The 27892-nt window shown below is 38.4% G+C and overlaps 1 protein-coding gene across 2 annotated transcripts; it reads left to right on the forward strand.

Moving 5' to 3' along the window:
- Positions 1–1026: 1026 nt before the first annotated feature.
- Arl6 (ADP-ribosylation factor like GTPase 6) lies at positions 1027–27892 on the forward strand. Of its 2 annotated transcripts, XM_006248193.5 has the most exons (8): positions 1027–2345; positions 7037–7186; positions 15943–16004; positions 16350–16418; positions 17214–17308; positions 19047–19176; positions 22552–22607; positions 27381–27892. In XM_006248193.5, exons 2-8 carry the CDS (start codon positions 7064–7066, stop codon positions 27404–27406), a joined length of 561 nt encoding a protein of 186 aa, XP_006248255.1. In that variant the 5' UTR covers positions 1027–2345; positions 7037–7063; the 3' UTR covers positions 27407–27892. The 2 variants fall into 2 exon arrangements, with proteins under 2 accessions (XP_006248255.1, NP_001102312.1); NM_001108842.1 differs by lacking the exon at positions 27381–27892 and having other exon boundaries at positions 2114–2345; positions 22552–22818.

The following is a 27892-nucleotide window of genomic DNA, read 5'->3' on the forward strand; positions in this document are numbered from 1 at the left end:
TTTAGTTTTCTCCAAATGCTTTGTACATTAAAAAAAAAAACAGCTGATAATCTCCATCTAAATGGGGCAAAAATAAAATTCTGGGACATATGCTCTATTCTATGTCTAGAGAGAAAATATTATGTAAGCAAATAAATATCCATGTTTTGTCAAAGCGAGCCAAAAAGAAGTGATCAAAGAGAAGTGGTTTAATAGTTCCCTGTATATTGGGGACTTCTGCATTTGGGGCAAGAAGTTAAAGGACAACCACGCCAGCGCCTGAGCTGATTTTCTTTTGGGTAATAAAAAATTTCACAACGAAGGAAACATATCTATTGAACACTTGCTATCTATTGGTCAGACATATATACATACTCTTTTCTTTCCTTAGTCCTCAAAACCACTAGATAAGATACAAGTTTTTGAAGATGAAGATGAAATATACACAAAGAGTAATTTTCTAGACCACAGATTATATTTCCATTCTCTATTTTAACAAGGGCATCTATGTTAATACCTTTGGATATACAGATTATAGAAGTTTTGTTCATTCAGTCTGGTTTTTTTGCCTTACAAGAGTCGGGAGACCAGAACTGTACCTTACTCCACGTTAGGAATACTTAGGAATTGGGGGAGGCACCAAAAAAATCACTCCAAGGTAGTGCATGTGCAAGTGTCTTTATCGCTATCTCTTTAATGGAATTCCTTTCAGTTTCTTCCTCCTACCCCCAGTCCAATTAATAGGCCTGACTCATTAATGGGCTAAAAAACAAGTATGGTAGTTAAACATACCGATAGCTAGTAAAAAGGTAAAATCCTGCAAGTGATATGAGATGAAACTTTTCAAATACAAGTGTTAGCATTTTGTCTAAGCTCCACCCTACAGTTACCTACAGGTGTGTCTGACTCACTATAAAAGGAGTTAGTTAGTTTCTCTCTCTCTCTCTCTCTCTCTCTCTCTCTCTCTCTCTCTCTCTCTCTCTCTCCCTCCCTCCCTCCCTCCCTCCCCACCCCCACCCCCTTTCTCTCTGTCAGTATGCCTTTCTTTGTCTCTATTTCCCTTTCAATTCCCCTCCCCATGCCCTGAATAAACTCTACACTGTACCTGTTGTTTGGCTGGTCTCTCAGGGGGAAGGGATGCCTTAGCATGGGCCTGCGGACTCCCCACCTGCCCTTTCCTCATATCTGACTACATATCCACCAAACATATTCCTTCTATCTTTATTTTTATACGACACAACAATGAATTCATCCATTAAGGAGTAGGATGGTGGAAATGCCTAGCTTGAAGACTGACAAATAAATAAATAAATAAATAAATAAATAAATAAATAAATAAATAAATAAAAAAAAGATATAGTCTGTCGGTTGGGAACAATACAAATGTGCCGGTTAGTATCTATCTAAAATCTTTCAATTAGCACAAATTATTTGTATTGCTATAAACTCCAAGTGAATTTAAGAAGGTAACTTCTATCAAATCCTCTCCTGGCCACCAGCTAAGCTCTCTGATCCCTAGGATTGTAATCACAAATTCATGTCTAGTGTTAGTTAATATCCCGGACAACAGACAGCTAAGAACTAGGGACAGGATCACACTTCCTATGCCAAATAATGTTTCTGGTTTTGGTTTTTATGCCAGTTTCCCTCTCCTGCCTGTGCTAACAGCGGTACTTCTATAAGACTTGCTCTCAGGCCTAGCTGAGCCCAGGAACGGGTCTGTGTAATGGGAAGAGCAAATTTGAGCAGATCCTCGCCCCACCTCACTCCGCCCAGGACGTAGGCAGTCAGCCCAAATCTGTGTTGGCCCTAATCAGAATCCAGGAGCCCAGCAAAAAGCGATGCGATGCGCGCGCAGCTAAGGCCGCCTAGCACACTACCCGGCAGGCTGTGCGTGGGCCTACAGCTCCCACGCGTCCCAGCAGCAAAGGTGCTTCCCCTCGATTCCCAGCTCATTGGCGGCCCCCCATGTCTTCTGTGCTCACACTCTCTGATAGTTATTCTGCGGGAATCAGACCATTTTTTTTTAACCCAGAGCTCTTCAGCCGCAGGAAGGAGAACACGTCGGCGGACACCTAAAATGCCTGAATAGGCGTGGCTTTAGGACCGGAAGAAGCTCCCGTTGCCAAGGGAACGCCGCGCGCTGTGGCGCCTGCTCAGCCACTGATGCTCCCATCCCGGGTGAACCCGCCGGTAACCCCAACTTGTAGAAGAGGCTGTGCTTGGAGCAGAGTAACCTTCCTACGAAGGCATAGAGAGGAAGGCTGAGGTTCCTGGGGAAGATCCCATCGCGGAGACGGGTGTAAGAGTGCGTCCCTTCCTGTCCTTGTCAGCCCTATTGCCGCGGGATCGGCGTCAAAGATCAGGTATCTCCACCCCCACCCCGCCTTTTGTCTCTCTTCATCTCCATCTATGTGTTATCGCTCAGCTCTGTTGGGTATAATTTTACACGCCATCAGCTTCACCCATGTTAAAATGTGTACACTACGGTTCTACGGTGTCTGTAAGCGCTGTGGAACCGGCGGCAGGATTCACTAGTTCAAAAGTTCCTGCTACCTGTTCGCAGCCATTACCTCCCCGGTAGCCAGAGGACACCTTCTCCCTGTCCTATTTAGAATTACTCTAAGCTATTACCCATATTTTTTTAGTCCATGCGAGTTACCATCTCTAATCTGTGAGAGATGGGGAAAAAAAAAAAGAATTGAGTTTGTGACGAATACTAAAGAGCCTGGAAAATATATTGAACTGCTTTTGGCGAATGCTGTTTGGTTGGTTGGTGTTGACTTTAACGCTGCCCAAGATGGGCCTTTTTATACGATGTATGAATTATTTGAAGATGAAATTTCATCATCAAAATTTTCTAACTTACTAAGATTGTTTAATTGGGGTAGTAAGAACATGCCCACACTACTAATATGTTTAAAGTTTACAAAATATCATTTCCGGAGTTTTCTGTCTTACTTAGTCTCTCTCTGCAGCTTAACTCTAAACTCTTACATGTGGATAACATGTTAAATCTTCAGTGCTTTTCTGGTAACCAGTAACCCTCTGGAAAGATAATTCTCAGAAAGCAGCTAGGAGACCTAAGGGTTCTTGATTCAAGAACAGGAGTTGTTTCATTTGCTATCAATTCTGCTGGCATTTTACAGCACATACAGTAAGGCTTTTTAAGCTGAAGGTATATTTTGTTCCTAATCTAACCAATATGCTGGTTTTTTTTTTTTCCTATAAGGCAGTCAGTCTAGTCTCAAGACAACATCAACTTTATAGCTTGTTCTCTCTCCTCTCCTCCCACCTATCTCTATATGTAATTGTTCATGTAATCTAGTGCCTGCTGAATCCAGAAGAAGGCATGGCCAGCCCTGGAATTGGAGTTACAGGTGCTTAAGATCTTCAGTCAAACTCTGGTCCCCTGGAAGTGCAGCAAGTCCTCTTAGTAGCTGCGTTATCTCTACTGCTAAGAGTATAATTTTTCATTTTTTTCTTTCTTGTGAGATCAAAACTAGAACTTTTGCACATTGTAGACAAGCACTTAACTATTTTGCCACACAACCTGTCCCTAACATTATACTTTTCTTTAGAAAATTTGAACAGACATGAGTAGAGAAAGAGTATAAAGGTAATTTCCCTAATTTCAACCCTGTCACAAGCACCCCCTCCCCATTTGTTTCAAGTGTTAATTGTGTAAAATCTTAGTATTAAAACGTAAAGCCCAGTTGCTTTACAAGAGTCTTTTTTTTTTTTTTCTTTTTTTCAGAGCTGGGGACCGAACCCAGGGCCTTGCGCTTGCTAGGCAAGCGCTCTACCACTGAGCTAAATCCCCAACCCCATGAGTCCTTCTAAGTGCAGAAATTCACTGAGATACATAGAGTTTGGAACTGGGCAGGTTTTTCCTTGTGTGGCTACTGTAATCTAATTGTGTGATGTTTTTATTTGTGAGTTCATTACAGTTGATTATATTGGTAAATTGGTGATTATATTGGTGATTATATTGGTAAAAATTTTAAACTACTATTTTGAAGGAATTCGGAACAAATTAGAGAATGAACAGGGGCTGAGAGTGTTTGTGATATGTTTCTTAACTTTATTATCCAACTACAAATCTTTATGCCCTACTCTCCATGTTGCAGATTCTGACTCCAGTTCTTCCTAATCTTCTCTCATTGATTAGCCAGTCTTCCTCAGTCACAGCAGGTTTTGTTTCTGTTAAACAGCATTTTATTGACTTAGCTCAGGTTAGTTGTACTTAGCCTTCGGACAACTTTGTTGTGCCTAAGATCTTACTTTCTCCAAACTTAAAAAAGAAGAATAAAGAAATGGAAGAAAACAATAAAATCAGCAGAACTTTAGTCCCTCAAAAGCACAAACATTTTCAGGGCACCACTGTTCCCCTTTGCTTAGGATGGTATACATAAGAAACTTAAAAGGAGTTGTAACATGTCAGAGTTATGTGACCTTAAATGAACATGAGAGTTAATGAGGTGAATTAATGTTTCAAGAATTCTGGAAATTAATGTTCAGGGAGCAAAGAAAAATATTTAGTAGACAGATGTATTATGGCAGTGCCAGTAGACTGACGTGGTTGGTAAAAGAGTATTTTTCTTGTATCATATAGTACTATTTAGGGTTCAATGACACCAAATGAAAGACCCTTAAAAAGCTTCATTTGGAGATGTGAAGTGCAATTTAACTGGGCCATTGGAGGCTAGGAACAGACATAAAGCTACACAAAGCAAGCATTATATTAGCAGCAGTTTTATTTGACTTCAAAGTAATTCTTCCTTGTATTGCTAATGGATTTTGCTTTTGGGGGTGGCTCATTTTGTTGTTTAAAGATTGCTCTAGAAAGTTGAATAGCTTGGATGGTTTTAATATATTACTTTGTTCTTTACTTTATACTTGTGTGCAATACATTTTGATCTTACCTACTTCCTATTCCCCAATTGCAATTCTTCCTGGACCCCCTACCCCCACTCCTGTAATCCCTCCCAACTTTATGTCCTCTTCTTGCTTTTCTTTTAAAATAACCCAGAGGCTCCAATTAGTGCTGCCCTGATGCTCATGGGTACGGAGCCATCTACGTGGGCACCCAGCCAATGACTGTGTCCCTGAAGGAAATTGATTCGCTTGGTAGCTATTCACTCCTAGCTTCTCAGATAGCATTGTGGCCTTGTGAGCTCTTCCCTAACCCATGCTGGAATGTTGGCTGGCTTGGGCAGTTCTTGTGTGGACAACCAAGGTGGTGAAGAGTTCATGAATACATTGACCCTGTCATGTCCAGAAGTCTCTGCTTGACTGTACCTCCCTCCCCAACCTCTGGCTTGTACAGTCTTTCTGCCTCCTCTTCCAGAATGTTTCCTAAGCCTTGGGAGGAGGGATGTGGTATAGAAAGGTGTTTGATTCAGAGCTGAGCTTTTGCAGTTACTTTTTTATGGACATGGACTGGTTGGGAATTTTTATATCAAAGCTATCCACTGCAAAAAGAAGCTTCTCTGATAAGGGTTGAAAGCTGCATTAATCTGTGGATATAATAATAAAAGTATAGACAGCAGTATTGATGTAGCACACTGATAGTAGTAGGTTTTCCCTATGCCCTCCTCATTTATGGGTTCGTGGTCAGGTTTGCTATGTTTTTCTGCCTGAAAAGCAGGCCTTAAATCCAACCAGAAAGCCATTGGTTTACCCCCATAACCCTCATGCCATGTTTGTACCCATGGACATCAGGTCCTATCATACAGCCTATCAGGTGTGTCAGTACACAGATGACGTAGACTTGCCTCCAGTTTTTGCATAGCACTTTCCTGCACTATGAAAGATAGCTATCAGGAAAGAAGCTTCTGGGTCAGTCTCAGCTGAATTTCTCCATATTATGTGACCAAAGTGTGTGATGTCTTCAGCCATAGTGTCTTAATATCATGAGCAACTAAGAGAAATGACCCATAATTCCCATGGGCAACTAAGAGAAATGACAATACCTTGTACATTGTTTGGAATAGTCTCTGGGACCCTCCCCTCCTAAGCCAACAACTGAAAGAGAGATAACCTATACATGGCATTAATAATAAACACTTCTCAAAGGCCTATCTTAAGAGCTTAGTCTCCAACAATAGGAACTCTGTCTTAGACTAGAGCTTCTAAAATTGTGGGCTGGTTTATCTTAGTATTTGCTCTAGGAACAGAAAGTTGACAAGACATTTTTCTTCTAAATATATGTGTGTGTGTGTGTGTGTGTATTTGTATGTTTATAACAAGTGTGTATATATGTATGCCTCTGTCTATATATCTGTATGTGTACACGCACACGTGTGTTTAAATGTGCATTTACTTTTCTGTTCTACAATGGTATTATAGTTAAAGCTCTTGTACATAATGGTCGGATGTTGTAGATAGTTAAGAAAAGATTGAGTTTAGTAAGATTAACTGAAATTATGAAGGAATGTATCCATTATTCCCAAAGAATTAGTGGTAAATTGCAGAACTATATAAGAGGTGGGTGAATAAGGACATTCTTTGTCTACCAATAGAAAACCCGACCCAAACTGGAAGCCACTCTGTAGAAAACAAAAACAGTAAAACTTTTATAATTACAAATTATTTAAAAAATATCACCATCCTCTGTTTTAGGTATTCGTCTAGTGGTTCAAAGGACATCTGCCCCTTTAACGTTTGCTTGCCTTTCTTCTGCTTTTGAAGCTTTAGCATCACGCTGCAGCTGAGTCTTGTTGCCTTTGTAGTGTTCCGTATCTACCAAACTCTCGTTCATAAATAACACTACACTTGGCAAACTCCGCGTGATACTGAGGCTAACAAGAGTTCCTTCCTGAATATTACAAGTGTGGTTGCTTCAGGGATGTTGTTCCTTGTTGCCAAGGCTTATAAGCTGCCAGTCTGCATTTCAGTTAAGACTCCTTTCTGATAATCGGCTTACACTGTTTACTGGGAGCAAAGCCACACGGATGGGTTTGTGTGCTGCCATTGTCTTTTCATTTTTCATGTACAGACAAATGCATTTCATGTGTAAGGTACCTTTGAAATAATAGTTTCTTTTCCCTTACAGTTGCTGTTTAAATATTTAAGCCACAATATGGGATTGCTGGACAGACTTTCAGGTTTACTTGGCCTGAAGAAGAAGGAGGTTCATGTTTTATGCCTCGGGCTGGATAATAGTGGGAAAACAACAATCATTAACAAACTGAAACCCTCAAATGTAAGTATTTCTGTTATTCTCGACATTTCCTGATACTAGAGAAATGTTATATGAAACATTCCTTTTAAGTTACAACTTCATATATTTGTATGAAGTCCTGCTAGTCTTGTAAGGAATATCAAAGGGATATCAGTGAACTGTAGCTTGCTACATATGCAACATATTTATTTATTTGTTTATTTATTTATTTGTTTATTTTCTTTTTTTCGGAGCTGGGGACCGAACCCAGGGCCTTGCACTTGCTAGGCAAGCACTCTACCACTGAGCTAAATCCCCAACCCCAACATATTTATGACTGTGTAGGTATATCTTGATTATTAAGATGGGATGTTCTCTTTTTCTTCCTTTATTTTCTCCTAAAGATCTTCACAAATTGGCTAAGTTTACTTACAGGTTGCACTCACTTTGTTTAAATTTCTTCTAAGTTCTGTGTATAATTAAACAATGGTGTGCGTATCAGTGACAGATGGTGATTTTGAGTAACATGTATGAAAATATTATTATTAAAACTATATAAAGCTAGCATGTGAAACATGATTCACAAGTCAGAGGTAGGCATTATTAAATATTATTCTTGATATTATTTCCTGAACCTTAAGCTGGAGGCAACTGTCTCTTACTTTTACCATGTTTAGATATGGGCCTTGAATTTCTGATCTTTCCAAGACTTTTATCATGGATAGAATTCTGCACTAAACCCATGTGGTCCTGGGCATTTTTTGATTGGGAGACTTTTAATGACTTCTGTTTCTATAGGGGTTATGGGACTGTTTAGATGATGTCTTAGTCAGGGTTTCTATTCCTGAACAAACATCATGACCAAGAAGCAAGTGGGGGAGGAAAGGGTTTATTCAGCTTACACTTCCACACTGCTGTTCATCACCAAAGGAAGTCAGGACAGGACAGGTCAGGAGCAGGAGCTGATGCAGAGGCCATGGAGGGATGTTACTCACTGGCTTCCTTCCCTTGCCTTGCTCAGCTTGCTTTCTTGTAGAATCCAAGACCACCAGCCCAGGGATGGCACCACCCAGAATGGTCTGAGCCCTCCCCCCTTGATCACTAGTTGAGAAAATGCCTTACAGCTGGGTCTCGTGAAGACATTCCCACAACTGAGGCTCCTTTTCTGTGATAACACCAGCTTGTGTCAAGTTGACACACAAAACTAGCCAGTACAGATGGTTTCTTTGATCATGATTTATATTTGGTACCTGGTATCTATCTAGAAAATTATCCATTTCCTCCAGATTTTTCAGTTTTGTTGAATATAGGCTTTTGTAGTGCTAGGATCTCATGATTTTTGAATTTCCTCTGATTCTGTTGTTATGTCTCCCTTTTCATTTCTGATTTTGTTAATTTGGATACTGTCTCTGTGCCCTCTGGCTAGTCTGGCAAAGGGTTTATCTATCTTGTTGATATTTCTCAAAGGATGAGCTCCTGGTTTTGTTGATTCTTTCTCTAGTTTTTGCTTCTACTTGGTTGATATCAGCTCTGAGTTTGATTATTTCCTGCCTTCTACTCCTCCTGGGTATTTGCTTCTTTTTGTTCTAGAGCTTTTAGGTGTGCTGTCAAGCTGCTGATATATGCTCTCTCCTGTTTCTTTTTTGGGGCACTCAGAGCTATGAGTTTTCCTCTTTGCACTGCTTTCATTTTGTTCCGTAAGTTTCAGTATGTTATGCCTTCATTTTCATTTAATTCTAAAAAGTCTTTAATTTCTTTCTTTATTTCTTCCTTGACCAAGTTATCACTGAGTAGAGCATTGTTCAGCTTCCATGTATATGTGGGCTTTCTGTTGTTTTTGTTGTTATTGAAGACCAGCCTTAGTCTGTGGTGACGTGATAGCACGCATGGGATTATTTCTATCTTCCTGTATCTGTTGAGGCCTGTTTAGTGACTGATTATATGGTCAGTTTTGGAGAAGGTACCATGAGGTGCTGAGAAGAAGGTATATCCTTTTGTTTTAGGATGAAGTGTTCTATAAATATGTTAAATCCATTTGGCTCATAACTTCTGTTAGTTTTTCTATGTCTCTGTTTAATTTCTGTTTCTATGATCTGTCCATTGATGAGAGTGGGATGTTGAAAGCTCCCACTGTTATTGTGTGAGGTGTAATGTATTCTTTCTGCTTTATGAATGTTTCTTTTATGAATGTAGGTGCCTTGCATTTGGAGCATTGGTGTTCAGAGTTGAGAGTTCGTCTTGGTGGATTTTTCCTTGGATGAGTATGAAGTGTCCTTCCTTATCTTTTTTTGGTAACTTTTAGTTGAAAGTCAATTTTATTCTATAACAGAATGGCTGCTCCAGCTTGTTTCTTGGGATCATTTGCTTGGGAAATATTTTTTCCAGCCTTGTAGTACTCTTTTTATTGTAGTCTTTTTATTGGGGAATTGAGTCTATTGATTTTAAGAGATATTAAGGCGTAGTGATTGTTGTTTCCTATTTTTTTGTTTTTAGAGGTGGAATTATATTTGTGTGGCTATCTTCTTTTGGGTTTGTTGAAAGATTATTACTTTCTTGCTTTATCTAGGGTTTCCTTCCTTGTGTTGGAGTTTTCCTTCTATTATCCCTTGTAGGACTGGATATATGGAAAGATACTGTGTATATTTGGTGTTGTCATGGGATATATTGGTTTCTCCATCTATGTTAATTGAGAGTTTTTCTGGACATAGTAGCCTGGGCTTGCATTTGTGTTCTCTTATGGTCGGTATGACATCTGTCCAGTTTCTTCTCGCTTTTATAGTCTCTGTTGAGAAGTCTGGTGTAATTCTCATGGGTCTGCCTTCAAAGTTACTTGACCTTTTTCCCTTACTGCTTTTAATATTCTTTCTTTGTTTTGTGCATTTGGTGTTCTGACTATTATGTGATGGGAGGAATTTCTTTTCCAATCTATTTGGAGTTCTGTAGGCTTCTTTTATGTTTGTGGGCATCTCTTTCTGTAGGTTAGGGACGTTTTCTTCTATAATTTTGTTGAAGATATTTATTGGCCCTTTAAGTTGGGAGTCTTCACTCTCTTCTATACCTATTATCCTTAAATTTGATCTTCTCATTGTGTCCTGGATTTCCTGTATGTTTTGGGTTAGGAGCTTTTTGCATTTTACATTTTCTTTGATGGTTGTGTCAACGTTTTCTATGATATCTTCTGCCCCTGAGATTCTCTCTTCTATCTCTTGTATTCTGTTGGTGATGCTTACATCTATGACTCCTGATCTCTTTGCTGGTTTTCTATCTCTAGAGTTGTCTCCCTTTCAGGTTCTTTATTGTTTCTATTTCCATTTTTAGATCCTGGATGGTTTTGTTCAATTACTTTACCTGTTTGATTGTGTTTTCCTGTAATTCTTTAAGGGAATTTTATGTTTTCTCTTTAAGGGCTTCTACTTGTCTACCTGTGTTGTCCTGTATTTCTTTAAGGGAGTTACTTATGTTCTTTTTAAAGTCCCCTATCATCATCATGAGATGTGATTTTTAAATCCAAATATTGCTTTTCTGATGTGTTGGGATATCCAGTACTTGTGTGGTGGGAGAAGCGGGTTCTGATGATGCCAAGTAGTCCTGGTTTCTGTTTCTTAGGTTCTTGTACTTGCCTCTTGCCATCTGGTTATCTCTAATGTTAGTTGGCCTTGCTGTGATCCTAGGAGCCTGTGATCTTAGGTGTGAGAAGGTTCCTGAGAGACCATCTCTTTCCTGGCATGCTTTTGATGTATACTCCGGGACAGACTTAGCTCTTAGCACACATGGTGACCAGAAGGATCCTGTCCCAGGTTGCTCAGTGGTTCCTTTGCTCTGTGCACACCTGGTAGGACCCACTTGGGACAGTCAGTGGATCGAAAGTTCCGTCTCACCTGTGGGCTTAGGAATGAGAACCCTCCTGGGAGACCAGCACTCTCCGGGCAGGTTTTTGGTTCTGAGGGCTGTGAGACAGCCTTAGCTCTGTGTGCTGATGGAGACTGGAAGCTTATTTTTAACTCTACAGCCAGTGCCAAGTGGCTTAAGTTGTCACGTTTGCTGCCTGCTAGGGCTGGAACACTGCTCTCTCCTATTCTATTACATCCTCACCAGCTTTTGCTTTTGATGATTTCCTTCACTGACCAAGCTTGGCTCCTCACAACTGGAACTTGCTCTGTAAACTGACATTGATTTTCAATTCCCCTCTCTCCTGAGTGTTGAGATTAAAGGCATGTATTTCCATGTCTGGACCTAGGCTTTTCTTTAATTCCCTTTCATTATAGATCCTTATAAACATGGCAACTATGCCTCAAGATCTGGATTAAAGGCATATATCCATCCGAATCGTACATGTCATCCAACCTCAAGATCCAAATCCAAGGCTTTTTGTCTTCCTGCCTCAAGGTTCAGATCAGGTGTGCTGCCATTTCTGGATTATAGTTCATTCCAGATATAATCAAGTTGACAACTGAAAATAGCTATCACAGTCCACTCATTGTCAGCTTGACACACAATCATATCTCTACGTCCAAGTGAAAATAGTAACCAGGTCATAATGAAGCCTAACATGATAAAAGTACCCTTAGTACAACTGCAAACACATTGTAAATTTAGAATAGGTAGCAGTGACCCTTGGTAACATCCTTTTCACAACATGGAAGCTAGCTGGATGGGAATCTTGCCTGGAGGTCACCACTCCCTTAGTTCCATTTAATATCTTTAATCTTTAATCTCCCTGAACACAGGATTTATCTCCATTCTACTTTTTGGTGACACTTTAATCCTTGAAGCATGCATTTTGTATTTTTTCCTTCTCAGCTTGCTACATTTGATCAAAAATGCTCTTTGTAAGAGTGAAACAGGACAGAATCTATACTAGGCTGTTTGGAGATTTTCTTTCCCAATGCAGTTGGGAGTCTAAATCTCTTCACCTTAGCCTCAGACAGACTTTTTGGACAAGAGCAAAAAGCAGCACATTGTTCACCAAAATAACACAAGGACAGTCTGTAGGCATCAGACTCAAAGTCATTTCCTCTGAAGCCTCTTGAATCAGCCTCACAGTTCATATTCCCCTCAGTATCACTGCCCTCCACACTTCTAGTGTGGCCCATCAGAGTTGCAAAATCCACATTCCTTCAAACAAAAAAGTGGTCAGGCCTATCACAGTAATACCCTGGTACTAACTTAGTTACGGTCTTAGTTAAGGATTCCATTGCTGTGAAGAGACACCATCATTCAGGCAACTCTTATAGAGGAAAACATTTAATCGGGGGCGGCTTACAGAGGTCAGTCCAGTATAATCAGCACAGCAGTGTCCAGGCAGGCATGGCTCTGGAAGAGCCAATAGCTCTACATATTGATCTTCAGGCAGCTAGGAGGAGATTGGATGTGTGGGGGTAGATTGAACATTTAAGACCTCAAAACACCAACTCCACATTGACATACTTCCTCTAACAAGGCCACGCCTCCTCTAATATGCCCACACCTTCTAATAGTGCCACTCTCTATGGCCAAGCATTCAAACACATGAATCTGTGGGGGCTGTACCTATTCAAACCTCCACAGCCCTTGACTTGTCAAGCATTGAATAACAAATACCTAGAGTAAGGATTGGCACTTAAATATGCTTGGGATGATAGATGAATAGATTGAATTTAATCATTGTTGTCATCATCATCATCGTCATCACCACTACCATCACCACCACCACCACCACCACCACCACCATCATCATCATCATCATCATTTTTGACCAGGGAATTTTGTTGATTACATGGAGGATAAATTTTTTTAGCAAACTTGATAAAAATAAGACTTCTTTTAGAAATTCTGTTCTGATTCTGTTGATACTGTTCAAATCTCTGCTAGACTCAGAGGGTCCAGGCTACATGCCTTCCTTGTTGCCATTCCAGTCCAATGATTGAATGTATTTGTTCCTGGCTAAAACAGAAGGGAATTAATATTAGACATGACTCTCCGTTTTGGAGATGGGACTGAGAGTTGCCTGCTGTGTGTAGGGAAAATCAGATGGCCAGACAGTGACTTCAGGTTTCTGCCTCAGTTTCTTTCCACCCTGCTTTTCAGACATGCATGGTCCCTCACTGATCCGAAGTTCACAGATTCTGCTAGGGTGGCTGGTCCAAGGGCTCCAGGACATCCACTGTCTCCATCTCCAGAGAGCATGCTATGGACAGCCTTTACTCTGAATTACTTCAGTGGAAAAATGAGTGCATATGAATCTGTTCTGTCCTAACCAACTGCTGGAGCTTCTTTTGTTCATTATCTTTATTAGGACTTTGGAGAAGAGAAAGTTGAGGGATTGTTATACCTTCAAGCTAAATTTTAAAGAGGAGTTTGTGGAGAACCTAGGTAACTATGTAGAGGCAGCTTAAGTGTTCTAATTATAATTCAGTGAAGACACTGTTGATATTTGGTGTATATTTTCTGCAATATCTTTAAACTTTTAAACTTTATCATGTAGTTGATATAAAAAAATTCAATAAAAATGGTAGGATCATGGGGAAAAAAAAACAACAAAATTAAATACTTTATTCCCAAGTTTGTTATTCAAGGAACCTCAGAGTAATGAGACAAGACCCTAAGTGCCACAAAATAATTTTGCTAGCAAACAAGAAAAGTACTTTGGGGAAAATATTAATGCAGCTTAAAGGCTAGTAGAAGGAAACGCTGAGTAAACAGACTTGGGGGAGGCAAACAAGAGATGCTCTGGGAAAGGCCTACTCACAGCACATTACTAAGGTTCCCGTGCTCTTATTCATTCTCAGCTTCTCTTCCATTTGGATTTAAATTTTACAAAAGTACAGTACCTGAGTGAACAAGGTAATGTGAGGCAAATTTTCCCTTGTTCTACTCTTATTTTCACATAAAAATAACAAGATTTTTTATTTAGTTATTCTTAGGGCAATATGGGTAAACATAGGAATAAGAGTAACCAAAATGAGAGTATAATTAGAATAGTAGCAAACATTTCTGAAAAGTTTATGGACACCATTGTAAGTGTTTTATACCTATTAGCTCATTTAATTCTCATAATAACTTTATGAGCATGATAATATCGTTGACATTTAAGCAAACCTAACTTAACTTGTGCCAGGTGGCATAGCAAATTAGGAGTAATTAGGAGGGTATTGTAATTCAAAGCAACAAATGGAAAGGGCTATTCAGGTAGTGGCACAGAGCCAGGAAAACAGAGTGAATGGCTTCATAGGTGGCATGTAACAAAGGAAGGAGTCAAGAATACCTTGTCAGCATCTGGATCATAAAGACGACAGAGTTTTGCTTAAATGAATGAAGTTTTGATGATGGAAATTCTAGGAGGCATTTAATGAGTTCAGTTGTCAATTTAGTTTAATTGTCTGTGAGATCTGTCAGAGTGCATCCTGCTATTCTCTTGCCCTTTTTGATTTTCCTGTAGAACTCCCTACCAGAGCTATCATAACTCACCAATCTTACTTCAGTGTGTATCACTCTTTTACTTAGCAATGGACTTTAGACATGCCTGCTGTCAGGAGCCATCTAGGAAAGGCTAAGGCTAGCAGGTGACTTTCCTGGAAACAGCCCCGTGTTTTTGCATCGTCTGCGATGGACAAAATTCTGACTTGCAAGGACTTCAGAAATCTCATCTCAGGATTGATTCTTATTGCTGATATGCCTTTCCTGTCATTATTAAATTAGTTCGGTAATTCCTGGGCATTAGCCTACCCTATTGGGCAGATTTTGGGCAGATCAACGAAGATGTCCTCTCTTGTAGTAATGCTGATGATTTCTTAATTCCTAATAGTGATTCTATAGAATTCCTAAACTTAAACAAGTAATTTTGAGCCCTCATTGTTATAAAAACTGCAATTAAGGCTCTGTAAACCTTCATGTGTCACGGGCTAATTTCACTAGGATAGAAAGCAGGCTTGGAACAGATTTGCAATCAGAGAATTCCTTCTGGGCTGACTCTGAAGCCGTTGTCTGGTAACTAAAACTGTAAGCTGGAATAGACAATTTATTGTGGGTAAGAGGACAAAAGATAAAATGTTGACTGGATTTATCTATACAAAACTTCAAAACTAATGATACACTAGGCAGATGTTTGCACTTGGAATACCATGTGATCATGTATCTTGAATTAAGGGTGAGAATAGAAGGTTGTTTCCCTTTATTCACTCTCTCAGAAACAAAGACTGGAGTCTCTTTTAGAGTGACTGCTTCTTTCTGTGAACTTTCTCTAGCTGACAAGGAGTTAATGAACTCCCAGGCTGGGAAAGACCTGCTGGGAAGGAACAAAACAGCTACACCCCTAATCTAACCACTAGGTGTTAATTGCCAGAGGCCAGTGGTTTTCAGCCACAGAATAAGCTAGTGTTCAGTCTCCAGACACTATTACCTTCTAGCATCGTGTACTGTTAGAGAGTTAACCTCTCCAGTGTGTTAACCTCAGACCCGCATTTTCCCCAAGCTGCAGCAGGCCTCTGGCAGCTTGCCTTCTATTTTTCCTGAGTAGCAAGTTATTTCCCCACTAGGATCTTTGCACTAATTCCACTTTCTACACTATTCTTTGCCAAGAACTTGCCGTAGGCCTTCCCCTTCCTGCCATTCACTTTTGTGTCAGACGTCACCCCACTCCTGAACACTCTGTCTATGTTGCCATATGTTGATTGTTGTTTACACTTTTATGTGATGAACTTGAGAGCAGAGACCAGGTACACATGAAGACTATGCCATGCGTACATTGATTCAGCATGTTTGTGTTGACTGATTATGAAGTTCAGAGTGACTCTTTAAAACATTTTATGTTTTCTCTTCAGGCTCAAGTTCAAGATATAGTTCCAACCATAGGATTTAGCATAGAGAAATTCAAATCGTCCAGGTAACATCCCTTCTCTCTGTGACTATGAAGCTGTTTCCAAACTTACCTGGAAAGCATTTATCATCTCAAATCCCCATGGGCTGTGCCCTTTTGTACCACTTCCTTTTGTTTACTCTCAGCCCTTAAAGTTTAGACCAACTCCTGAAAACCTCATCAGCAAAGGACGCATTTTTATGTTATCCATTGCATAATCTATTTAAATCATTCTTAATTTTTTCTTGAATATTAACATTTATTACTCCGTAGCCATGATGATTTGTCTGATAGAAAACAGCTAAAAATATTAAAAGTTAACCACTTAATTTAGTTGCTTTGAAGACACTAATGCTTTGCTTTGGTTTATAGTTTGTCTTTTACAGTGTTTGACATGTCAGGTCAAGGAAGGTACAGGAATCTCTGGGAACACTATTATAAGTAAGTATTTTTGTGAATGTTGCTTAACTACATGGTTGCATTCTAAGACAAATAATGATTAGAAATCCAAGTGATCATATGGTTTCTGCTCTAAAAATGTAACTTCATATAATTTCTGACTTTGTTCTTTTCTGTTTTGCTATCTATTTCTATCTGTGGTTTAGATAGCCACACATTAAAAACCAGCTCTCAAGCTAGACATAGTGGTGCATGCCTATTATCCCAGTTCTTGTAATGCTAAGGAATAAGTGCCACAAATTCAAGGCCAGCCTGGGCTACATACCAATTTTGAAGCCAGGCTGGGATACATAGTGGAGCCACATTCCCCAACCCCTCTCTCTCTCTCTCTCTCTCTCTCTCTCTCTCTCTCTCTCTCTCTCTCTCTCTCTCACACACACACACACACACACACAGCAGGGGAGAGAGAGAGAAAATAGTCACCTCAGCTGATACTTTGCTCTTTCCCTGGTTGCTCTGTCTCTACTGCTTGCATAATTCTATATTCACTCACATAAGTTCCCACAGCTGCTTTTAATGAGGAAATGATTCCTTATTCAAATTATTTCTTCAAGGAGATCATAGATCAGAATTATTATTAGCCATATTTAGTTAAAATAACAAATTGTTTTAATAGTGGATTACTTGTTTTATGAGTATTTTTATACAAGGTATTTTTCAAAGTAAGTACTTCAATTAAAACAGCTGCCAAGTTACTAGAATCCAGATGTTTGATGCCCGCCTAAGACTGCGTGTGGTAGTAAAATAATTTCATTTCTCTTTCTTTACATTATACAGAGATGGACAAGCCATTATCTTTGTCGTTGACAGTAGTGATAAATTAAGAATGGTTGTGGCCAAAGAAGAGCTTGATACCCTTCTAAATCACCCAGGTACTGGTGCACCTTCTTCCACCTATAGTATCTGTATTTGGGGTTCCATCTGTAGGTGTCGGTTTGTTCCTTAGTATAAAAAAGATGGTTATGAGATAAAATTATTTTCTAATTAAATTTGTAAATTTTAAAGCTTATTGGTTATACAAAAGTTCATAATAACTTTGCCTAATTTTTCTTTTTTATTTCAAAGGTTTTTACAGTGTTTTTATATACTGGCCTCTTTTTCCTTAGCACTAAAAGTTCTGCCTTCTTAAATATATAAATAATAAACAGTAGTAAGAGGAGAACATTAGACGGCAGCCATGAGGACGTGTCTTTCTGTGCAGAAGGATATCATCAGCTGCCATGGCTTTGGTTTCTCTGTGGCCAAGCGTGTGTGGCAGAGCAGCCACACAGGCAGTCGTGCTTTTGCTTGTTTGGCCTTCAGTGTTAGCAGAAAGAAATGAGGAGAACTTCAAGTAGGAGGAAGACGAACTGGGTTTTAGTATTTATTATTGTGGTATGCATTTTAAGTATGAATGTATTTATGTGTACCCTGGGCATGCAAGAACCCACAGAGGCCAAAAGAATGTGTCAGAGCTTCTAGAACTGGAGATACAGGTAGTTTGGAACCCCTGACCATTTTATTTTTAAGTGTTGCTTAGGTGAAAAGATAAATATATACAGTAATTAAATCGATGAGTTGATTTTTATGGGGAATTAGATATAATAGTTATGGCTAGAAATATATGGCTTTTTTTTAACAACATGTAAAGATGCTGCTGTGTGTTGCCTTTCCTGTGGAGGGCAATTGTGCAACATTGGACAGATTGCGAGGACATTCTCTTACCATCTATGACTTATGGCTTCTAACTTCTAAGCTCTTTTGCACTTGGCTTCACTCTCAGCTAAGAGCACTTGCTGACAAACCTGGCCTCCATCCTTAGTTTGAACCTATAGAGCCACATGGTAGACAGAGGGAGAGTTGACTCTTTCCTAAGACTTGTCCTCTGACCTCCATGTATATCATAACACAGCTACATGTAAGTATACACACACACAGACACACACACACACATGAATGTGTACACACACATACATACAAACATGCACATACACAGTTAATGCATATACAGTTAAATATGTAAATGTTAAAAAAGCAAAAACAAAATCTTGGGAAAATCCTTTCAAAACTGTAATAGGCAAAATAACTTGTTAAAAATAGTGTCCCTTGTTCATTGTGCAGTCTATGACTTAAAGTTCATCCACTTCCTCTTCTCCCTACTTGAGGTCTAGATGTCTGTGTTGACTCTGAAACCAACAGAAATGTTTGCCTGTTTTGCATAGATACTTCTCTGTGACTGCTAGGTTCTCCTTCTCTGACCATATTCTTTGGTTTAAAGCACCTAGCCAGAGAGCACATCATCTTACCAAATAGTTTTCCTTTTTTTTTTTTTCTGTTTAGATCACTGGTTCTCTACCTTTTAGTGCTGTGACCCTTGAATATAGTTCCTCATGTTATGAAAACCCCAACCATGAAATTATTTTGTTGCTACTCCATAAGTGTAATTTTGCTACTGTTACAGACTTTAGTATAAACATCTGCTATGCCTCCAGGTTGAGAACTGCAGGTTTAGGTGAATATTTAACTGTGTATCTTTAAATGTTTATGTGTGTGGATTTCAGTTTTAGGGGGCTAGGGCAAAGTCATCCAAAACACTAGCGGTGTTAAGGTGGGGTTTCTTTTCTTTTTCAGATATTAAGCACCGTCGAATTCCAATCTTGTTCTTTGCAAACAAAATGGATCTTAGAGACGCAGTGACTTCTGTGAAAGTGTCTCAGCTGCTGTGTTTAGAGAACATTAAAGATAAGCCGTGGCATATTTGGTAAACAATTTGTATTTCTCATTTTGTCTCTCTGAAAAGGCTGTGAGTTTGTTTTTGTTTAGGGTTTGTTTTTGTTTTGTTTTTGGCACTTTATAAATGTCCAGACATAGTAGAATGTAAGCTAAGTATTTGCTTCACAGATTTGCAAGTACTCATGAAAATACTGCTTTTAACTCTACAAATCCTTTGATGCTAGAAAAACTATATTTAAAAAAACAAACAAAAAACAAAAACCTCTTATACTGAAAAACAATTAAATGTCTCACTTACTCTTCTGACTCCAAACACAGTGGCTTCCTTCTTCACCTGAAATCAGCCAAGCCACTATGGTGTCACCTTGCCTGAATCATTTACCAAATTAGTTGTCCTGGGTTGCTATTGCCTCAAACAACCATAAAATAAGCAACAAAGAGACCACATGGTAATGGTTAGCCCCCTAGGAGTTGGGATTTTTGACAAGTTTTGGTTGCTGCCTTATTTTTTCCTTTCCCACTCCTGTGACTGGCACATGTTACATATCCTGTAAATGTTTGTTCAGATGAAGCAGAGGTGTGTGTGGACACTAGCAAGCAGTGTCTGAAAGTGCTTGCACTACTTATTTAGGAAAGACTTTCTTAATTAACTCTTTCGTGCCACTGTACTGAGATCCTCTTTTGCTACCTACCTACCTACCTTCCCATGTCTTAAAATGTCCCTCTAGAGCAGTTCCTCTAGTTTGTAAGAGTTACAGTAATATTTAACAGGAAGTTGGGCACAAATCAGAGAAGTCTACTGACACTAAAAGTGACCAAGCATATGAAGCAAGAAAGTGAAGCCTAGGAGCCACGGCATGGAGTTGGGGTGGGAACGCAGCTGTGCTCCTGGCTGAGCAGCTGTTGACATTTTGATGGTTACTGGGAGGGGGAAGAGTTGGCTGATGGTTCAGCCAAATGCACCCAGAAATATTTGGGGGTCACATAGACTGGACTGACTAGGTTTTAGAGTGAAGGAGAGAGAGAGAGCATGAAGTTGGTTGTTAGGGAGATGGGAGCAAATATGATCAAAATACATTGTATGAAATTCCAAAGAATTAATAGTACTTTTAAAAAGAAAAGATTTAAGAGCTAGCCTTGGTGCTGAACAGAGTAGCGTTTAGATAAATACTAGAAATATCTCAGGATTCTATGGGTCCCTCGCCCCCATCCAATATCCCTCTGCCCAGGAAGGAAATAGTGAAACCCTCCTTGCTTTTGAACAGTGGGGAAGGGCAGGGCTACTCTGTGGTTATTGAATTTGAATCTGAGGTCCAGTGGTATTTAGTAGTTAAGAATGTGATTTTAGACAGAGAAATTCTTTGAGATAAAACCTTTACTATCTTAAATCACTGGACTCCAAATTGTTGGGCTCCAAAGCAATATATATTAAAATAAATACTAATTCTTGGGTTTTACAGGGTATTGTGATACCTTGCTAGAAAGCATAATATTCAAATATTCAAATTTTATAAGTGAATTACCCTTTTTCTACCTAAAATAACTTAACAGTTGAATTTAAACAGATTTACTTATTCAGTTATGGCATCTCAAAATTTTTCTGTGTAAATGATGAAATCACGATGTTGTGAGGGTGTTATATTCCCAGGTTGTGTGTTTTCTATATATCACAGAAGAATGTCAAGATGTTTTTTTTTTTTAATATACCTATAACTTTGCTTCTCCTTAATTCAAACTGAACATCATCTTTTTAATTCAAATTAGCATTCCATTTGTTAGTTTGTTCTGTATTTTATGATTTTTTTAAAAGCATGCACAAAATTAGCAATATGTTTATCCTTCTTTTCCAGTGTTAGCTGTATGGACGGTAGTCCTTAGTGACATAGAGATAAAGTATTACCTGTCCCTTGCCTTAGATATTGTCTGGGAAACTAAAGAAAAGGTCGAGACTTTCATGTTTAATCATCATCACTAACCATAAAGTCTGCGGCCTCATTGTGTTGGCATATTTTGACTTAGTTCCTTTGTGATATGCTTGGATATTTACATGTAGAATAGAGAGTTAATAAGGAAATAATTGTACAAACATTAGATGACTGGATGAAGAAACACCAATAGGGTAAGGGAAACCATGAGGACTTCCTATCTTTGTGGCCTATTTGAGTCTGGGACCATTTCATGTGATAGCATGGTTGGGAAAGCAGCTACTAGTTAGAGGCCAGGAAGAAAAGTGCTCATGGGGGGTGGGGGGCAGCACCAGTTCTGAACCAGGAACAGCAGCCATCCTCCAACAGAGCAGTCGAAGGGAAACTGGAGGATGTAGCCACTGACAAGGCCAGGCGCATAAAACACAAGCACTGTGGCACCTGCTGAAGAGCTGTTGTTTGCTCTCCTTCTGAGTCTTACAGCTTACCCCTCAGTAAATAGAGAACTGGCTCAGAGAAATAGCCAAGTTTGTAGTCACTTGCTGACACCTCCACCAGTGGACAAAGAGGTTTCCTGTATTACTTGTCTTAGAACTATGTGTGCCAAAATCAATACCTTGGGCTTTTTTGGTGTAAGTGATACTAATGCCTTGCTGTTAGCATATGTGATGAAAAGTGTGCTCTGAATGATTGCTTATCTTATATTGTTTGTTTCTGTTTTCCTACTGGAAAGAATTCTTTAGGTTCTTTACTATGCTCTAGGTGATGCTGCTTCCTAAATGATGTAAAACAATTTCTAATTACTCAGACATTTTAGTTATATATTGATATGATCATGGATTTTAAAGTAAGTTACTAGATCTTTAACATATAATATTGTCATGAATTCCTGTATTTGCAGGGTGGAATCTGTTCAATCAATACATAGCAAGTTTGAGTCAAACTTGAACTATTATGAAATCCTGCCTCAAAAATAAAGCAACAATAACAACCACCACAAACCCATGTTATAATTATGGGATTTTACTCTATAAATAAATTGTATTTCAAATGAAGTCAGTTGATTCTGTGACTATATTGTGACCTAAGTCAAACATTTCTAACAGATAAATGCTGTGGGAGCACTGGGTGCAGTGAGGGTAGGACAGTAAACTCTAGAAAATTAGGTAGGACAGTGGGAAAAGTAACCTGGTGTTTTATGTGTTCTTAATATCACTACAAATCTCAAAGTTTGTCTCAAAGTTTTCTCTCTAGTCTTCAGACTCTAATTTCCTATTATTATTATTAATATATTATACTTCAATAGAATATATAATATTATTAATATAATATATTGTATTCTATTTCAATATTTAATCAGTTTTGCACAAACATCTATTATTAGTATACATTTCTTTGCAGTATGGCAGAAATACTGTTTTGACTCGTAGAGTTGTATGGCACCATAAAATGGACCTTGTGTGTGGACTTTCTTTCAGTGCTAGTGATGCCCTCAAAGGAGAAGGACTGCAGGAAGGCGTGGACTGGCTTCAAGGTATACCCCAAGCTGCTGCGTGTCTGTAGCCCGCTTCTGTCTCATTCGTTCATTTCATCTTTATATTTTAATTTTATTACATCAATGCCCCTTCTTGTTTTTATTTCTGCTGTCAGAAAAAACAGTACAGTAAGTACCTGATACCTTGCTTCATTTATTTTATTACATTTTTCTAGCAGATTTCTGTATTCAATAAATATAACAAATCTGGAAAATGGTTTTAATTTATGGACTCAGATTTTCATTAAATCTAGTAGCTAAAAAGCACATCTGAAGTTTGGGACAAACATTGGGCCTTACTGTTAATAACTAGAACAAAATGACAACTATTTTTTTATGAATCATGATGTATAGGATTCCATATATAACTTATTACATAATTTTTATGTACAAGTTTTAACACCCATTTAGTATTATAAATACTATTAATGATATCTTGTTAATTTCAGTTCAGTTTTCTTAATGAAATCAGCTGTAGTATAATGGTACAGCACTAGTGTATCAGGTAGTACAGTGTTCCCTGGGGTTCTGTTGTCTGTACAAGAACAGGCTGCCAGCATGCAGTGCAGTAGACAGCTGTGTGTTCGCTATGTCCTTCCTGAGAAGCCTTGATGGTCAAGTCAGAAGTTTTCAATTTACACAGAATGACTGTTCATTCTTACTGGGAATCTTCGTACTTTGAATAAGAGTAAAGGAGATCCACATTCTCATTACAATTCTTGATTATAATATTAGATATGTGTGGGATAGTTTTTCATTTTTCTTCTTCCATGCTTTGGAAACCCTTGGATAATTACAGCCTTTTGTGTTGGATGAAAAACTCATCTGCCTACTACAACTGCTAAAAGCACATTTCACAGAGATGTGTAAAATCTTGTTTTCTAGTGATTCTAATTCCACAGACTTTTCTTTCTTTCTTTTCTTTTCTTTTTTTTTTCTTTTTTTCTTTTTGAGACAGTTTCTCTTATCGCCCTGGCTATCCTGAAACTCACTCTGTAGACCAGGCTGGGCTTAAACTTGGAGATCTGTATCCTTTGCCTCCAAGTGCTGGGATTAAAGCCCCACCTGACACAGACTTTCATTTCTAGATTGTATTTATTCAGACAAACGATTTACTCTTAAATTGCAAAGAACATTCTAGTCCTATTTTATAAGAAACAAATAAACATCTTTAATGTTCCTAAATATTAGTAAAGACATTTTTTCTTTGAACCCATCAACTTCAAATTTTAAATTATTTTAAGAAGTATTGGGGATTATGGCATGGATTTCCAGAAGAAACTGGTGAGAGTAAAAGTTCAAAGAGATAGAGAAGCGAATTTTCTGGCAGACCTCTCCCTTCACCAGTGCTGACCATTGCTCCCAGTGAAGATGCAGCATGCAGTGGAAGGCCTGCCGACACTCTCAGTGTAGTCCTTGCCACCTTAGGACTGAGGTGATGGTAGGACATCTAGGGTTTGCTTTCTGTTTCTCCCTTCTTCCCCAGCTCCCTGTGTATTTTTACTTTTTGTCTGTAGCAGTAGCCACTAGGTGTCAGTAATGATCCAGTTTTACAGTACCAGCTTTCAAGTCTTGGTACCTTACCTCCCAAGTCTTTGTGAGAGCAACATACTGTTAGAAGTACTTTTGTGCAAGGTAAGTACGAGCATCCTTGCAGCTCTGTGCACAGTAGTAGTTGCAGAAGAGCTGGGCCTTTGAGGGAGCATATTTATTCCACTTACCTTTAACCCCTCCCCCCACTAACACACATCTTTGCACCTTATGAAGGAATTTTCACATCTGGAATATTAAAATTTAAATTTTATAGAATACTGTGCATATGAATTAAAGTATAGTGCACAGGAAAGCCTTCAATACATGCCAGATTTACTCTTTACCTAAGCACACTGCTTAAATGAGACAGAAACTTCATAGCTATAAAACAATAAAAGGATATATCAGTTTGTTTTTTACTAGATAAGTATTGTATTTCCTGTAGAAGAGCAAGTAGTATAGATTTTATTGTTCTCTGTTATGTTTGAATATAAAGAGAGATAAGCTCCTATCATTCAAGACAAGTAAATAAAAAAGGCTAACCAGCTTATAATGTCGCTCATTAGCTAAAGAAGCAGAGAAAAATCTAACTGTAAATGACCTTCGAACTATATTCATTTTACTTTCAGAATCCTGAAGTTTCCTAGCATATTAAACAAGATTCATTTTGCACTGATCCGATCATATTTATTTAAGCTTAATATTGAATTTTTGTGTAATATTAAATCATATGATTATATTCTCTTTTGAAAGATTTGTTAATTTTATATGTTTAGTGATCAGTATTAAATCTTCTAGTTCTGAAACTTTCAAGTAAGAATTTTTTGGGGGAAGGAGGAATGGTTTTTTTTGTTTGTTTTTTGGTTTGGATTGGTTTGTTTTCTGAGGCAGGGTGTCACTATGTAACACTGGCTGACCTGGAACTCACCATATGAATTTCCCAATGACGAGACTACAGGCATATACTTATACTACCTTCCCAGTTTTCAAGTGAGATTTTTTTTAAAGTTTTCCCAAATATTGAAACTTGTTTTTAATCATATTATAGATAAGATGAAAAATCAGTAATGCCTACAGACTTCAGACTTTAATCTCGTTTAATTTTATATCGAATACCAAGAATGAGTCCAGGACATCCATCCTGTGTAAGCAAATACACATCATAGACAAGTTCTGATCTTACCACCTTATTCCACTTACAATTTTTTATGCCTATATTTTACATACTGTGCATATGAGTACTCTAATAAAAAATGGAGGATTGAACACATACTTCAATCTCAGGTATCACTAATAATAATGTCAACATTTTAAAAAGATATTAACTCCATATACATGTAGTACAAATGATAATCTTGTCTGGAAAGCTGGTGATCTGATGGATGTTGATTGACTTAACAGACTCCCCCAAACACTGAATCCTAAGCTGGCAGTAAAAAAATCTTAGTACACAGCATAATTGACTTTGAAGATCTTCTCAAAGGCTCAGAATATGCTGGTAATTGAAAATAATACAGTTAAAAATAAAAGACAGATCTGGAACTGTAAACCATAGAGACAAACCATGACTCTCCTCACCCTAAAAAAAGTTTTAAGAATTATCCTTTGCAAATATTCAAACACTACCTCTGGACTGGAAAACACCAGACACATCTGTGTATGGTCATAGTGAACTGACTGCAAAGAGAAGGTGCGAGCTTTCATATAGAGAAATTCTGTGGCTCTCGCCTCTCTTCTACTCCACCTGCAACAGTAGACGTAGACGGACAATAGCGAGGATCATCTGAGGAATCCGACTGAAGAGTAGGCAGAAGTTAAGTTGTCTCTGAGGAAGCAGATTAGGAACTAGGCAGACAGCCCAGCTCATGCCTTGAATCCCAACACTTGGAGGCCAAGGCAGGCAGATTTAAGGCCAGCCTGGTCTACAGAACAAGTTTCAAGACAGCCAAGACTACACAGAGAAACCCTGTCTCAAAAACCAACAAACACAAAGAGAAGGAAAAGAGAGAGGAGGCAAGGTGAAAAGAAGTAGAAATAGTATTAGAGGAAGGAGGAAGAGGGGCGGATAAATACTGTCATTATCCTTTAACCCTGAGGACAGTGGAGACTTTCGCAATCTTCCTGAGGTGGGAATAGGTTTCATATAAGGAAATAAATTGTTGCATCAAACTTCCCAATACCAGCTACTTGGTACAGTATTGGATAGTATTTATCATATATAATACTGGTTAGTGCCTAGAAAAGACCATAGAGAATATCCTGGAATCACTACTCAGGCAATGTCAAAGTATTGTGACAGTAAAAGCAAACCACAGGATCAAGTGGCCCATCTCCCTAGGGTACTTGTAAAGTGCTCCTTGTGTTGGCATGAGGTCTGAGTAAGTTGAAATTCCCAGTACATATCTAATCCCAGTGTGCCTATGACAAGATGGGAGACTGAGATAGGAGCAGCTAGCCTGGTATACAGAACAGCAAACAACAAGACCTGTTTTAAGAAAGAAGATAAAGGGAGCTGTAGAGATGGCTCAGCGGTTAAGAGCACTGACTCTTCCAGAGGTCCTGAGTTCAATTCCCAGCAACCACATGGTGGCTCACAACCATCTGTAAAGAGATCCAGTGCCCTCTTCTGGTGTGTCTGAAGACAGCTACAGTGTACTTATGTATAGTAAATGAATAAATCTTTAAAAAAAAGAAAGAAAGAAAGAAAGAAAGAAAGAAAGAAAGAAAGAAAGAAAGAAAGAAGATAAAAATCAACACTTGGTTGTTCATTGATTTCCACATATGGACCAACATGTCTGTGCACACCCAGACACTTGAATATGGACACGTGCATCATACACTTAACTAGAAAGGGAAGGATGGCTAGATGGATCAGGAACTAGGAATGAACATTAAGGTTGCAGAGGAAGGCTACTGATATTTCAGGAATTACTGTGTGTTTAATGAGTTGTAAGTAATTCACTTGAAAATAATTAATTGTAAGTAATTGCTTCCAAAAAAGGAGTGATCACCAAAGGAACTGCTACCTGTCTTTCTAATAAGCCTGTAAAACCTGTATTCTTTACTTACAGTAGCTTATATAAAACTTAACACAGCAGTCTTAATTGTACCTTAAGAAAACAGATGTATACATAGGGCTTTCGTGTGTTATATAGAGTTACCTTTAGAAAATGATTTAGAAAATAGGGTTACTGTGTTTCCCTTGTGAGGCTGACAATGTTTTTGTCTGTCTATCATCAGATCAGATCCAAGCTGTGAAAACGTGAAAAGATAGTCACTGGAGACCTCAGCGATTCTCAATTAATGGTATCTATGTAAGGCATACTGAATAATCTCAAATTTATTTTAAAAGATATATGCAACTAAGAATATTTTTACAACATTCTGCTTGCTTTTGTGGACTCTGGAAGAACATTTTAAGGACTTTAGGACTTGAGACATTATTAATCTGGCCATTAACTGTACAAAATCTAAGATTTCTTAGGAACTCCCTAGTCCCAGCTTCTTGTAAAAATCTATACATTGTTATAATCAAAATGTATAAATACCACTTGTAAGCCATCTCGATATCCTGTCATGACTTATATCTTTAATGTATTTTTATTTTTAATTGTCTTCTAAAAGTTTAGTTCATTGTATTACTTTGAAGTGCAAATTGTGTTAGGGAAACAGCCTTAAAGATTTATAAGGGATCACAAGTAATTAGTCTATATGTAATTTTTATTGTCACTATCAATAAAAAATGAAATATA

The sequence above is a fragment of the Rattus norvegicus genome, chromosome 11 (assembly GCF_036323735.1).
Source record: "Rattus norvegicus strain BN/NHsdMcwi chromosome 11, GRCr8, whole genome shotgun sequence".
Taxonomy (NCBI): domain Eukaryota; kingdom Metazoa; phylum Chordata; class Mammalia; order Rodentia; family Muridae; genus Rattus; species Rattus norvegicus.